This window comes from Panthera uncia (genome assembly GCF_023721935.1).
Source record: "Panthera uncia isolate 11264 chromosome C1 unlocalized genomic scaffold, Puncia_PCG_1.0 HiC_scaffold_4, whole genome shotgun sequence".
Taxonomy (NCBI): Eukaryota; Metazoa; Chordata; class Mammalia; order Carnivora; family Felidae; genus Panthera; species Panthera uncia.
Genome location: NW_026057585.1, coordinates 40,675,671 through 40,690,657, shown reverse-complemented (window position 1 = coordinate 40,690,657; position 14,987 = coordinate 40,675,671). Strand labels below are relative to the sequence as shown.

Sequence of the window (14,987 nt, the reverse complement as noted above, 5' to 3'; positions counted from 1 at the left end):
GTACAGGAGTGTTGATGGCAGGGACTCATGAAGACCTGAAGGCAAATGATTGCTTAAAAATCAGCTTGGTACAGGGGCTGCCTGGGTGGCTCAGTTGGTTAAGCGTCCGACCTTTGGTTTCAGCTCAGGTTATGATCTCACAGTTTATGAGTTCAAGCCCCGTGTTGGGCTCTGCGCTGACAGCACGGAGCCTACTTGGGATTCTCTCTCCCTCTCTCTCTGCCCCTCTCCTGCTCTCTCTGTCTCAAAATAAATAAATAAACTTAAATTTAAAAAAAAACTTGGTACTATTTATTTAACTTTACTTTTGGCCTTATATGTGATTAGATAGATAAGTAAGGGCTCAAGTCCCAGTCTTCAGGATGCCTGTGGTATGATTGTCCAGTTAAGACTTATTCTTATGAAGCAATTAGAAAGCAATATAGGTTAGTATATACCTCAAGACTGAGCTACTCTATAAGACTCAGAGTCTAAACTCCTTCCACAAAGCATGAGATCCTTCTTTTAACTTTCCTTCCCGCCTCCATTCTTTTCTGTACTTCCCAACTGAAGTGCCCTCAACCTGTTTAAGAGCCTAAGAAGTTGAAAGTAAACAGATCTGGTTTGGGACATGTGTTTATCTTTAGTTATCTGCTGTTGTTTTTTTGCTAAAATATCTGAACATCTTTTAAATTCATTTGGAAACCCATATTTGTATCATGAATACAGGTAAGATATATACAGTACTGCATGACTGTATTATTTTTCCTTTTAAGGAAATAATTTTGTAAACTTTGAAGAGTGGCTATAAATGGATGATAGATTCACAAATATTTGTTGTAGTATTTTGATTCAAAATACACATCTGGGGGCGCCTGGGTGGCGCAGTCGGTTAAGCGTCCGACTTCAGCCAGGTCACGATCTCACGGTCCGTGAGTTCGAGCCCCGCGTCAGGCTCTGTCTGGGCTGATGGCTCGGAGCCTGGAGCCTGTTTCCGATTCTGCGTCTCCCTCTCTCTCTGCCCCTCCCCCGTTCATGCTCTGTCTCTCTCTGTCCCAAAAAAAAAAAAAAAAAAAAAAAAAAATACACATCTGTGCTACATACATAATCTTTGTACATATCAGATATTGTACAGTTAGAGTATATTTATCTTTCATATTAACAGAAATTTGTGTTATTATCTGAATTATTTTTGGAAAAATTAGACTTTGGTTGGTTCCAGCAACTAGTGAGAAGTTGGGAGAATATGGGATTAAAACCTAACACCTCAGAATGATTTATACTTTGGGAGATTTCTGTTATCATTTTATCGTCATATCATGCGGGGTATGCATCATTACATGGTTTGGTAGTGTATTTCAGTAATGGTACATTTAAGATTAAGATTCTTTTGGTTAGGCTATTGGGGCCATACTAAATTGCTGAATTTAATACCAGTGTAAAAATAAATTGATTAACAACAAATGAAGCTTGCTTACAGTTTCTTGGGGACATGATTTAGTTGATGTGGTTTACAGAAATTAAGTTCAAGCTTGTTAATCTACACTTTAATTAGATTTCTCTTAAAATTAATTGGGCTTCATAGTTTGTTTGCTTACATTTTCTATAAAGAGTAGTATGTATTTGCAATAGCTGTATTAGCAGGCAACTCTGAAGCCACAAGTTTGATAAATACTGTTTTTTTGGCTGAGCAGAGGACTTTGAGATTCTTTCATACTGATGTGTAGGAACAAATTTAGCCCTTAAAAACAAACCAAGAATTTTTATAGTTTTACAGTATTGCTTTTCATATTTCAGATACATGTTTAGTCCTCATTATAATCTATTTTTTGAACAGAATGAACTCATAAAATCTTAGGTCTCTAATATTTATTTAACAAACATTTGATCGCCTAATATATGTCAGACATGTTATAAGGCATTGGAAAGACTAGGATGAAGGACATTTCATCCTTGTTTTTCGGCAACACAGAGACTAGTTTTGCAGCTAGGTAGGCATTAAAAATTACATGGGGTGCCTGGGTGGCCCAGTCAGTTAAGCGTCCGACTTCGGCTCAGGTCATGATGTCGCGGTCCGTGAGTTCGAGCCCCGCGTCGGGCTCTGTGCTGGCAGCTCAGAGCCTGGAGCCTGCTTCGGATTCTGTGTCTCCCTCTCTCTCTGACCCTCCCCCGTTCATGCTCTGTCTGTGTCTCAAAAATAAAAAATAAACATTTAAAAAAAAATTACATAGCACAGGGGTGCCTGGGTGGCCCACTCAGTTAAGCGTCCGACTTCGGCTCAGGTAACGAATCTCACGTTTCGTGGGTTCAAGCCCCGCGTTGGACTCTTTGCTGGCAGCTCAGAGCCTGGAGCCTGCTTCAGATTCTGCACCCCTTCCCTGCCCCGCTCATGTTCTGTCTCTGTCTCTCAAAAATAAATAAACATTAAAAAAATAATTAAAAAAATAAAAATTATGTAGCACAGTAGAGTGGGTGGTATAATAATGTGTTTAGAAAGTGCTATAGAAACACCAAAGAAAAGCCTAAATTATTCATTGGGGGGCTCAAGGAAGGCTTCATATGCGTGACACTTGAAGAAAGGTGATCCATCAGGAAGATAATTGAGAAAGGGGCACTTCAGGCGGAGCAAACAACATGGATCAAGGTGTAGACTGGAGCCTGTTATGTCTTGGAAATACAACATATGTAGGGGAGTGGTGAGAAGTGAATCAAGACAGGTGGGCAGGAGATAAATCGTGAAAGTTCTTGTTTTGTACTTTTAGGCAAAAGGGAGCCACTGAGAATTATAAGAAGTCATAATCAAATTTATGTGTTTGGAGGAGATTGTGGAAGTGTTGAGTAGTAAAATTTAAATATTTTATCCATCTTTCTGCTCTCTTATGCTGAGGATTTCATTGAGAGAGTGACATATCCTGTAAGGGAAAATTAGAGGTTTTTCCAGCTTAGTACTGACTGCACAAATTCCCTGGCAGAGAATAAAGTGGGACCTCCTGACCACGAGAGTGATGTTATTCTTCTTTTTTGATAAGCAGCCAGATAGAACATTTAGCAATATTGAAAGAGCTTGGCAGCAAGAGGAAATACCTCAACCTATCATCTTGAGTCAAATGTCAGACAACACAGAATTGATGCTCTAAGACCTTGTCTTTTTCCTCTTCTGCAGAATCACTGTGGTCAGAGGATAAGCTCCCTGAGGGTTTATTTTTAGGGAGTGACATGAATTACAAGCTTAATTTGTATAATCAGGCTTCTAAATATACAGAGTACAAATTGCAGAACATATAAGAAATTGGGCTTAGTAATTTCCTCCTATGTATTAAGGCTCACAATCTTAATTTCAAAGTGTTTAATAATACTACAAACTGGTATTATATATGTAAGTCAAAATCGGTTCAGAGATTAAAGCAGTGTAATGAAAATCTTTGGGTGCCAGAAACAAGAGAAATAACCTGCTACTTGCCTTTGCCTCTTTTGTATTCAAGTTACATCTTATCAGCTTGGATTTCTAAGTCTAACACTTCACTAACTGGAGACCTTTGTGTGATTTAGAAAAAGGCCCATGTAGCCCTTTGGAAAGGGCACATTTGAGATAAGAAAAAGGTTCACCTTCCTCCTAGAAGATGCAGGCCCAGGTTATGGGCTGACTTGTCCCACTGGTCAGTGTCCTTTGTGTGGTGTACAGAGTGACCAATTCTTGCTAGTGACCCTGTTAAAGTCTCTCGAACTGCAGACCTAACCTTAATTACTTTTTGTTTCACTTTGGGTTATCCAGTCATTTCTTTCTTCTTAAAAAAAAAAAAAAAAAAAAAAAGATAAAAAGTGCTGTTACTCCTTTCTCTTTCTTTCTATTACTTGTTTTGCATTGGCAGCTGTATTTCCCAGTTAGGAATCACAGTTGCTATATTGGGCAGACATGCCATATAAAACGTTTTGATAAATAGAGAAAGCCAGAGGCAACTGTTACGGAAATATCTTTTGGGTAGATCAATGGTATCAGGCTGTTTTTGTACATGTATGTATTTCACATAGTTAAAACTGCGTAAATCATAACACATCAAGAACTGATCAGTTTTTTCTCTTGTTTCATTGTAACTCATCACTATTAAGACACATTGAGGGAAAAATCAAGAAAATATCTCTTAGTTCTTTTACTTTCTGAAATTATGATGGTTTAAATTTTTGTATTCGACTTTTTTCTGTCTCATACTATAGCATTTTAAAACAAACCAAAATAAAAAACTGTTTGCAGTATAGATGGGGCAGGTAGCTGCACCCTTCAGTAGTCAGCTGGTAGAGCAGAGGACTGTAGACCAGATGGGGCAGGTAGTCATGTAAGATGGACAAAGAGCAGCAGGAGTCTTCTAGATTTCTTAATTATTGTAACAGATTATAGCAGACTGTGGAAAATAGCTTGTCAGCAGCAGGAACTTTTCCACTTTCAGTAAAACCACACAAAAGACAAGGTTCCAAATCATATTTAGGTTGCTAAAAATCATCTGGAGAATAGCTGCTGACATAGAAGTCAGATGACATTAGACATTTGGCAGCCTTCCTCTTCTTACTGGTGTTACAAAATCCACAGTGGACTTTAAAAGAAGAGTGGCATCTTTGGAATCTCCACTAGGATCTGCTGAGGTTAAAATAGACGTGATGGCTTCTAAGCAACAGAAAATAGAATGTGTCTAAGGATGGCAAAAGTGAGACCTGTAGAAAACCCATTTGGATTGGTTTAGAGAAGTAGATACAGGCCTGAAGTTCAAGTTCCAAGGTTGAAGTGTCTCTTTGTGTTTTCTCTTTGTTTTTGTTTTTTTAACTTTCAAGCAGACTCTGCTTTGAAAAAAAAAATACGTGAATTATGAGATTGTGAAAGAAGGAACAAGGCTTGAATCCAGTCAGATTTTTGGCCTAAAATGTATGACTGTTGTGTTAAAAGTAAACATCATACCTTTATTATCCTTCCAAAGAAGAACATAGTTTATGTCTATGCATGAATATTTTAAAAAGTTCTGGGTGAAAAAAAAAAGTTCTGGGTGATTGAGATAGGTAAAGAGCAATATTTTAAAAAGTTTTAGACTTGGGGCGCCAGGCTGGCTCAGTTAGTAGAGCATGCTATTCTTTTCTTTTTTTTAAGTTTATTTTTTGAGAGAGAGAGTGTGTGTGGGGTAGAGGCAGACAGGGAGAGAGAGAGAATCCCAAGCTGTTCTGCACTTGTCAACATGGAGCCTGAAGTGAGGCTCAAACTCATGAACCGTGAGATCATGATCTGATCCGAAATCAGGAGTCAGATGCTTAATTGAATGAGCCACCCAGACTCCCCTAGAGCATGCTACTCTTAATCTCAGGCTCATGAGTTCAAGTCCCACATTGGGCATAGAGCCTACTTTAAATGAAATGAAATGAAATGAAATTAAATGAAATTAAATTAAATGAAATTAAATTAAATGAAATTAAATTAAATTAAATTAAAAGTTTTAGGTTTACTATTTAAAAAGGTTAAGAAAAGGGGCACTTGGCTGGCTCAGTAGGTAAAGCATGCAACTCTTTCTTGCGTTGTGAGTTTAAGCCCCATTTTGGGCATAGAGCCTATTAGAAAAATAAAAGAGAGGAAGAAAAAGAACTATTCTCTTGAGAGCCAGTGTGGTAACATACAGCATTTTTTTTTTTTTTGGCATATATTTTTTATATTTAGTCCCCCAATTATATGGAAAGCGTTCCTTTTTTTAAAAAGTTTGTTTATTTGTTTGTTTGTTTGTTTAGAGAGTACAGGAGAGGGGCAGAGAACGAGGGAGAGAGAATCCCAAGCAAGGTCAGCACTGTCAGCACAGAGCCCGATGCGGGGCTCGAGCTCATGATCTGTGAAATCATGACTGAGAGCTGAAACCAAGAGCTGTACTCTTAATTGACTGAGCCAACCAGGTGCCCCTGGAAAGCATTCTTTTAGGCACATCTAAGGTTAAAGATTAGGCATTATGAGGCATAAGCTGCATATTTTAAGTTTATAAGAAAGTATCATAAATTTAATTAATTTAGAGCCATGTATTGGAAAAATAAGAATTTTAACAGGCCTTTGAAAACATGTAAAGGTAATGTAACAGGTAAAATGATCCAGATGAAATATATGAGAGGCCTTTTAAAAATAGGGATTTTCATGTCTTGGTTATGGTCACTTGGTGTAACAAGTTTTATTTAGTTTATATCAACAAATATTGAAGTGTTTACAGTGTGTTCAATGCTCTATTAAGAACTATAGGAACTACAATGAAAGGAAAAAAAATGAAAGGAAAAAAAAAAGATGAGAAAGTCCATGAATGATTGTTACATTCAGGCAATAGTAATAGTTAAATAAAAATTCAGATAGTGTATCAAATTGTACATACTTTTTTTTTTACATAATATTATGAATAGGTAACAATTGTTGAACACTTACTTTACATGTATTAACTCATTTAATCCTTACACAACTCTATGAGGTAGATTTTACTCCCATTTTTCAAGTGAGAACACTGAGGAATGGAGAAAATAAATTTACCTAAGATCGTTATCCAGCTAAGTAGCAGAGTCAGAATTTGAATTCAAACAGTCTGGCTCCAGAGCCCACACTTTTGCTGTACTGCCTTATATAGAAGCAAAAAATTAGATAATTTTTGGAGGATACTTACAGGTGATAGTACTTGAGTTGCATTGTAAAACCACATGTGTTTTGGGTAGCATGGGGCAAGAGAGCAGAAGGAAAAATTTGTGTGTTGGAGAAGATGCAGGAGGAACTAAAGGCTTGATAAAGAATATATGTGGCAATAGTAATAGCAGTGAAAAATTATTTAGCACTTACTATGTACAAAGAACTATGCCTCCATAAATCTCTCACTTAATCCTTATGACAATTCTGTGAAATCAATATTGTTATTCCTAGTTTACCTTGATAACAAGTAGCAAAGCTGGGATCAGAATTGGGATCCAGATGCTATGTTAACTGGCTGACTCGAAATCTCAAGCTTTTACCCATTGCATTACTATGGCAAGTGGGTGTATAGTGAATAGTACAGTATATAATATAGTGTAAGTATAATGGTTTAGTATAATATATAGGAATGTATATATTGTATATAATAAAGTATACTATATGGCATAGACTATATGTTATATAATTCTAGTATGATAATATATAATATACAGTATAATATAACATGTAGTACAGCATAAAGTTGAGTCTTTTATTAATAGAAAAGAATATTAGGTAGGGTGAACAGAGATTATGGAAGTCTTTGAAAACCAGACAAGGAGCCGTTGAAGATTTTGACTGGAGAATGGCTTTTTTTTGTTGTTCTAGTTACAATAAAGCATTCTTACCCATAATTAGGCTAGTCCTGTCTAACAGTTACACATATTAAATGCAATAGTCTCTGAAAGCATTTAGCAGAATAGCTTGGGTATTACTTTTAGTCACTCAAAACATGTGAGTTGAGTCTGAATCCTGTAGAGCTTGTAAACTCTTTGCACTCTAGATAAGATATGAGAAAGGAATGCCCAAATAGTACTGTCCAATAGCAATATAATGTAAGTGACAAAATGTAACTTTAACTTTTCTAGTAAGTACATGAAAAAGTAAAATGAAAGAGGTGAAATTAATTTTAGTAATATATTTTTCTTAAACCTAGTTTATATTAAAAAGATTTTATATATTTTGGTACCAAGTTTTCAAAATCCATTGTGTATTTTACACTTACAGCACATCTCAGTTCTGACTAGCCACATTTCATGCGCTCAGTAGACACACATGGCTAATGGCTACTATGTTGGACACCACAGCTCCATAGTTTCATAGCATGGAATCTGGTGTCAGATGACTTCTTTTGAATCCTGCCATTCCATTTCTTAACTGTGTGAGTATGGACCATTACTTAACATTTCTGTACCTCAGCTTCTTCATATGTATGATGAAAAAAAAGAAGAGTACCTACCTCAAAGGATTATTGTGAGAATTATGCGGTAATGTATGTAAAGCATGTAACTTGGTTTCTGGCAAGTAGTAAGTGCGAAATAAATGTATGTTGGTTTCATCATACTTTTATTGTCATTAAATAGTAAGCATCTCTTAGTTTCCATGTCTTCTTCCTGCAGATAGTTGATTATCCCCACCAAAACATTCCCACTTAAAATCCTAAACCAATGACTAAATAGCAAAGAAAGATGGGTAAACTAGGAGGAAAAAGGTCGTGAGTGGTATATGCATGGCATTAGAGTCTCCCACAACTACTGGTATTCCACTATGGGGTGCAGATAGATTGTTTTGATTTGCTAGTATACTTAACAGACTCATGAGATCTTTTGACTTTTTGAACTTAGCATCCCCTATCAGGGAATAAAATTCACGTTTAATAATTCACAGCTTAACTGCCAATGTTGAAATACTTCATTGTCTTTTCTGCTGTCAGCCATTTGGGGCCAACATACATAGATATATTGTTTCCTCTCCTTCTATGTAAATCCTTAGAGGAAAGTGTTCAAAACAAAACAGTGATTTATCTCACTCTCTTGTGTAACTATCATGTAGATCAAAAAATAAAACATTGCTGGGGTATATGGTTGGCTCAGTTGGTGGAGCATGTGACTCTTGATCTTGGGATTGTGAGTTTGAGCTTTATGTTGGGTATACAGATTACTTAAAAAAAATAAAATCTTTGAAATAATAAAAATAAAAAATAAAACATTGCCAACTCCCTAGAAGGTTCCTTGTACCTGGTCCTAATCAATACCCCTCTCCCCATTCCTAAAACTAACCATTGTCCTGATGCTCATGCTAATTACTTCCTGGCTTTTCTTATTTGACCAACTAAGTGTAGTCCTGATCACTGTAGTTTAGTTTTGCTTGTTTTTGAATTTTATGTGAATGAAATCATACATATAATTCTTTACTCAACATGTGAGGTTTATCTTTATTCTTGCATATAACAACAATTCATTCACTTTCATTGTTGTATACTTATTTCATTGTTTGAATATATCCCAGTTTGTGTATTCTATGGTAGGAGAACAACTGTGTTTTTTTTTCCTAGTTTGGAGTTGTTGTAAGCAATGTTGTCATGAATATTCTTATGCATATAAGCATGCACTTTTGTAAAAAAACACCTAAGGGTAGAATTGCTTGTCACAGAGAATACAGTCTTGAACTTTCATTATACTACCAAATTCTCCAAAGTGGTTCTGCTAATTGACATTTCTACTACGGGTATGTGAGTTTTCAATACTATACATCTTTAACAAAAAATTGCCATTTTTTCCAACTCATATCATTCTGGTAAGTGTGTAATGATTGTGTGTGTGTGTGTGTGTGTTTTCTGCTAAGAAAAATTTGGTAAGAAGTTTCTGAAAATACTGACTAAAATGAAACCTTTGGTTTTCAGTTTTCCATGCTGTCGCAGTCTTTCAGTACTACAATCAAGAATTTATACTTTTTAGAAAGAGTATTTTATCTTTATTTTAAGTTTATTTTGAGAGAGGGAGAGAATGCAGAGAGAAAGGGAGAGAGAGAATCCCAAGCAGGCTCTGTACTAATAGCAGGGCTCAAACCCATGAACTGAACCGTGAGATCATGACCTGAGCTGAAATCAAGAGTCAGACACTCAGGTGAAAGAGTATTTTAAATTTTAATTTGATTCATGAAAGCAAGTAGTTTGAGATATTACTCAGTATTCTTTATTCATGCTTTTTATTGGCTTATCTAAAAAACAGATGTATTATTTCTCTTCATAATTTAAGCTGCCATTCCAGGAAACATAACAATTACTGAAATGAGAGGTATGGTCTGTGATTTACGAAATTAGATTTAATGAATAAATCTTTCCATTCCTCTGAGCCATTTTTCTTTGTTAGATTTTTTTTTTTTTTTTTTTTTTTTGAGTAAAGTACTGGCTGGTTACTGTTGAGTGATGTAAAACAGACTTTTAACAGCCCATGGGTATGTCTGAAAGGTAAAGTGACATAAGATAAATGTCTGTTCGACTCTGAAAATAGCAAAAGTCCTATGGAACCAAGATTTAACTTAATTGACTTATAATTTAACCCACTTTAAAAGTGGTTTGGCATAATGAAAACTGTACTGTGGTTTCTTTTTGCATAATTAATACTAACAATGGAAAAGTAACAAGATAGATAAAGGTGTGAAAGTTGTAAATGCCAATTCAGTTTTGTGTGTACAATTAAGTTTGTATTTGTGTGTGTAGTTTTTAAAATCACATACGCACTAAAAAGAGAATAATGGGAATTTTTCTGGATAATTGAGTGTCCAAAAATACCAGTCTTATAGCTGTTAATAAGTGCAAAACCAATTATGTTGTTTTGTTCTCAAGTTCAATGAAAAAATTTAAATTTCCAAAAGAATGTATTTGGAAAATAGAATAGTTTAACCTCTGATTGTGTTCCATTAGTCATTTAGTAGTGGAAGGATTTTAAGCTGTGAGGTTAGGTACTTTAAAATGATTGATGTAACCTTCATCTGAAAACAATTATAATTTAAACTTGGAATATAAATGGTTAAATTGTCAAATATGGGCCCACTAAATATAAAGGAGGGGAAAAATACGCTTTGTGTATGGTTATTCTTGATACCTAATAAGAATGAGCCTTGTACCAAGTATGGCTTGTTAGCTTTTCTGCGTGGTTTAGAGTTTGGAATATAAATTGGTTGCAACCCTTCTGAGTTGAAAATAAATTAATGGTTTCCCTTTAAAAAAAAACAAAACTACTCTTCCTGTATAGAATCACAAATGTTTGTGTTTTCTGGTACTTGGGGGTTTTAAACAGGACTTGCAAAATTTCTGGTAAAGGTAATGAATTTAGTTTGGGAAAAAAGATGGAATAGAAATTTGGATGAATGAAAGCCAAAAAGAGATTCCTGCTTCCTTTTTTTTTTTTTTTTTTTTTTTGAGAGAGAGAGAGAGAGAGAGAGAGAGAGTGCAGTTGGGGAAGGGGCAGAAGTAGAGGGAGAGGGGCACCTGGGTGGCTCAGTTGGTTGGGTCTCCAACTCTTGATTTCAGCTCAGGTCATGGTCTGCCTGTTTGTGACCTTGAGCCCCACATGGGGCTCCTCACTTACAGGGGGTGCAGAGCCTGCTTGGGATTCTCTCGCTCCCTCTCTCTGCCCCTCCCCCACTTGCACACACATGCACATGGCTGTACACTCTCTCTCACAAATAAACTTAAAAAAAAAAGGAGAGGGAGAGAAAGAATCCCAAGTAGTGTCTGGTGCCCTGCTCAGAGCCTGACACAAGGCTTCGTCGTACTAACTATGAGATCATGACCTGAGCCGAAATCAAGAGTCACATGCTTAACCAACTGAGCCACTCAGGCACCCCTCTGGTTCTTTTTTAAAGAAGATAAAGTTTCTGACAAATTTAGCAGATAGAGACTCAATATGAAAAATCAGTATATATTTTGTTCTTTGTTTTTTCATACTTGTGATAAATTTTAAAGCATATCAGTTGTTTGCTACAATATAGACACATCTGTAAGCAAGTACAGTATTTATTTGAAAATTACAGATTCCTGATGATAGTATGTGAAGGTATTGGTACCCACATTCAAATGCCCCATGTGTTAACAGGTAGACTGTCTTGGCATGGCCAGATTAACCATTCGCCAATGTATTTAAACTTTTTCAGCCCTTATAATCGAGACAGTTGTATTTGACCTTCAAGTAACCAGAGTAAACATCAGCCCTGATTGTTTTTGGCCTTTGACATAGGCCTTAAGGACTGAAGAATAAGTTCTTCATGAATTGTTTTAATTGATCAGTTTATCACAAGTAACTGACCAGACAACATTTCATGCTAATAATTCATTTAATTTGAATAAACTTACCAGTTCTCACAACTTGGTCAAGGCCACTTGCAACTAATTTGCTCTGTTTCAGCTATCTTTGGTATGTGCTGATTTTACAACATGTCATAGATAATCCAGCTCTAGTTATTATTTACCAGTTTAAAATATTACATATTCAAAAGCTTTTTAAATCTGATAGTAAGTTTAATTAATTCCCTTTTAAAGTAAAAATGTCTGCTTTATAGCACTTTCTCCTCTGCTCAGCAGCATTTCAGAATCACTTAAACAGTGAATACACTTTGAGAATCTTATCAGATTATATACCATTGGTTTGTATTTATTTTCTTTTAGGTTTCAGCCTAAATAAAGATGGAAAGAAGGAAGAAAGGGAAGGAAGGAAGGAAGGGAGGGAGGAAGAAAGAGAGAAAGAAAAGACAGGCATAGTATAGAATGTCGATGAGAAGGAATATCAATTTCTTCACTTTTCTTCTTTTACTTTTAAGATAAAGATACAGATGTCACCATGAAGGGGAATGTGGATGAATTTGGCCTGCGAGACACCTTGAGCGTCGCATCAACTGATTCCTTTGCTTCAGTAGCAGAGGTAGGACTGAGAATTAATTCCTCATTCTTTGTCACCTAGAGAGTACAGTTTTGCCATGTGCTGAATATCAGTTGCCATTTATGTAGCATCTACTATGTGGTAGATACCAGCCTACAAAGATGAATCTAAAATGAACATGAGTTTAGCAAGGGAGCTTGTAGTCATTTTAGAGAGGTGAACATGTAAACACATATTTTAGAGGGGTGCTGTCATATTCTGTGGATTATGGGTGAGGCATATAAGTATCTTCATGGAAAGTAATATAATCAGAATTTTTAAAAATGTTTAGATTCCTTAGCTTAGAAATCATACTTTTAGATAATTTTTTTCAAGAAGGTGATCAAATATTTCTTTATAAAAATAATCACTATGTGATTTTAACAATAATGAAAAACTGGAACTATTCTAATGCCAAATTATAGTGCATACATGATTTGAAATATTGTACTGCCAAAAACGTATTTCCATTTACTTTTTTTTATATATATAATTTATTGTCAAATTGGTTTCCATACAACACCCAGTGCTCATCCCAACAGGTGCCCTCCTCAATGCCCATCACTCCCTTTTCCCTCTCCCCCACCCCTCATCAACCCTCAGTTTGTTCTCAGTATTTAAGAGTCTCTTATGGTTTGCCTCCTTCCCTCTCTGTAACTTGTTTTTTCCCCCTTCCCCTCCCCTCCCTGGTCTTCTGTTAAGTTTCTCAGGATCCACATATGAGTGAAAATATATGGTACTGTCTTTCTCTGCCTGACTTATTTCACTTAGCATAATACTCTCCAGTTCCATCCACGTTGCTGCAAATGGCCAGATTTCATTCTTTCCTATTGCCAAATAGTATTCCATTGTATATATAAACCACATCTTCTTAAAAAAAATTTTTTTTTGATGTTTTATTTATTTTTGAGAGAGAGAGAGAGACAGAGCATGAGCGGGGAAGGAGCAGAGAGAGAGGGAGACACAGAATCCGAAACAGGCTTCAGGCTCTGAGCTGTCAGCACAAAGCCTGATGTGGGGCTCGAACTCACAAACCGTGAGATCATGACCTGAGCCGAAGCTGGACCCTCAACCGACTGAGCCACCTAGACGCCCCATAAACCACATCTTCTTTATCCATTTGTCAGTTGATGGACATTTAGGCTCTTTCCATAATTTGGCTATTGTTGAAAGTGCTGCTCTAAACATTGGGGTACAAGCGCCCCCATGCATCAGCACTCCTGTATCCCTTGGGTAAATTCCTAGCAGTGCTATTGCTAGGTCACAGGGTAGATCTATTTTTTAATTTTTGGAGGAAGCTCCACACTGTTTTCCAGAGAGGCTACACCAGTTTGCATTCCCACCAACAGTGCAAGAGTGTTCCCTGTTTCCATTTATTTTTAATGACATGGGAATGTATGTTAAATGAAAAGTGTGGTATATAAGGCTTTATATAGAGAGTATGATTGTAATTTAGTAATAAGAGAACAGAAAACATGTATGTAGTATATAGTATAAGTGTTTAGGCAGACAAAGAAGAGGTTAGATATAAATACACCAATGTGTAAACAGTGGTGATCAATGAATTATAAATTTATGGGCAGTTTGTTTTCTACTGAGATTTAAATTTTGTATCAAAAGAGAATGCTTGCAGGGGCGTCTGCGTGGCCCAGGTGGTTAAGCGACCAACACGTGGTTTCAGCTCAGGTCACGATCTCACAGTTCATGGGATCCAGCCCCACATCAGGCTCTAGGCTGGCAGCATGGAGCCTGCCTGAGATTCTCTCTTCTCTCTCTGCACCTGCCCCCTTCTCTCTTTCTTTCTCAAAATAAATAAACATTAAAACAATTTCTTAAAAAAAAGAATACTTGCAGAGTGCACATCTTTTTATACTTTTTTTCTGCTTAAAGTAACTTTAAAAATCACATATGCCCAATTTTATCTTAGAATAATTTTATTTTTATGGTAGATTTTGGATATTAATGCTGTCTTTTTTCATATAAATAGTATCACACATCTGTAATTCATGCTGTAGTGTGGAAAGCTGTAGATATTCTAATACTCTGTACCCTAAGCCTTGATTCTGCCTTTTTTAAAAAATGTTTTTAATGTTTATTTGTTCTTGAGAGAGAGAGAGAGAGAGAGTGAGACAGAGCACGAGTGGGGGAGGGGCAGAGAGAGGGGGGGACACAGAATCTGGAGCAGGCTGTTAGCACAGAGCCCGATGTGGGCCTGGACTCACGAATCACAAGATCATGACCTGAACTGAAGTGGGACGCTTAACGACTGAGCCATCCAGGTGCCCCTGATTCTGCCTTTTTTAAAGCTGTGGTGATCATGATCTTTATTCTTCTCAATATTTTTCTTTTATATATATTTTAGCTATTGCTTACAGTATTATCTCCTGAATTATTTACATTTTAACTTATATTTTTATATTTATAAAATAAATATATTTATGTTTGCAATAAAAAGAATTTTGTAAAATTCTTTTCCAGCTTTATTGAAATATAATTGACATATAATGTATAAATTTAAGGTGTCTAATGTGATGATTTGATACACATATATTGTGAAATAATTACCACGGTAAGATTAGTTAATATGTCCA

At 36.1% G+C, this 14,987-nt stretch overlaps 1 protein-coding gene across 2 annotated transcripts in view; it reads left to right on the top strand.

Annotated features, from left to right (window-relative positions):
• Positions 1 to 14,987, top strand: part of MIGA1 (mitoguardin 1) — a 105,889-nt gene that overhangs the window by 57,182 nt on the left and 33,720 nt on the right. For both annotated transcript variants that reach the window (XM_049616968.1, XM_049616967.1), the window contains exon 8: positions 12,299 to 12,399. In XM_049616968.1, coding sequence (XP_049472925.1) covers positions 12,299 to 12,399 — 101 coding nt within the window. The remainder of the gene's footprint in view (positions 1 to 12,298; positions 12,400 to 14,987) is intronic.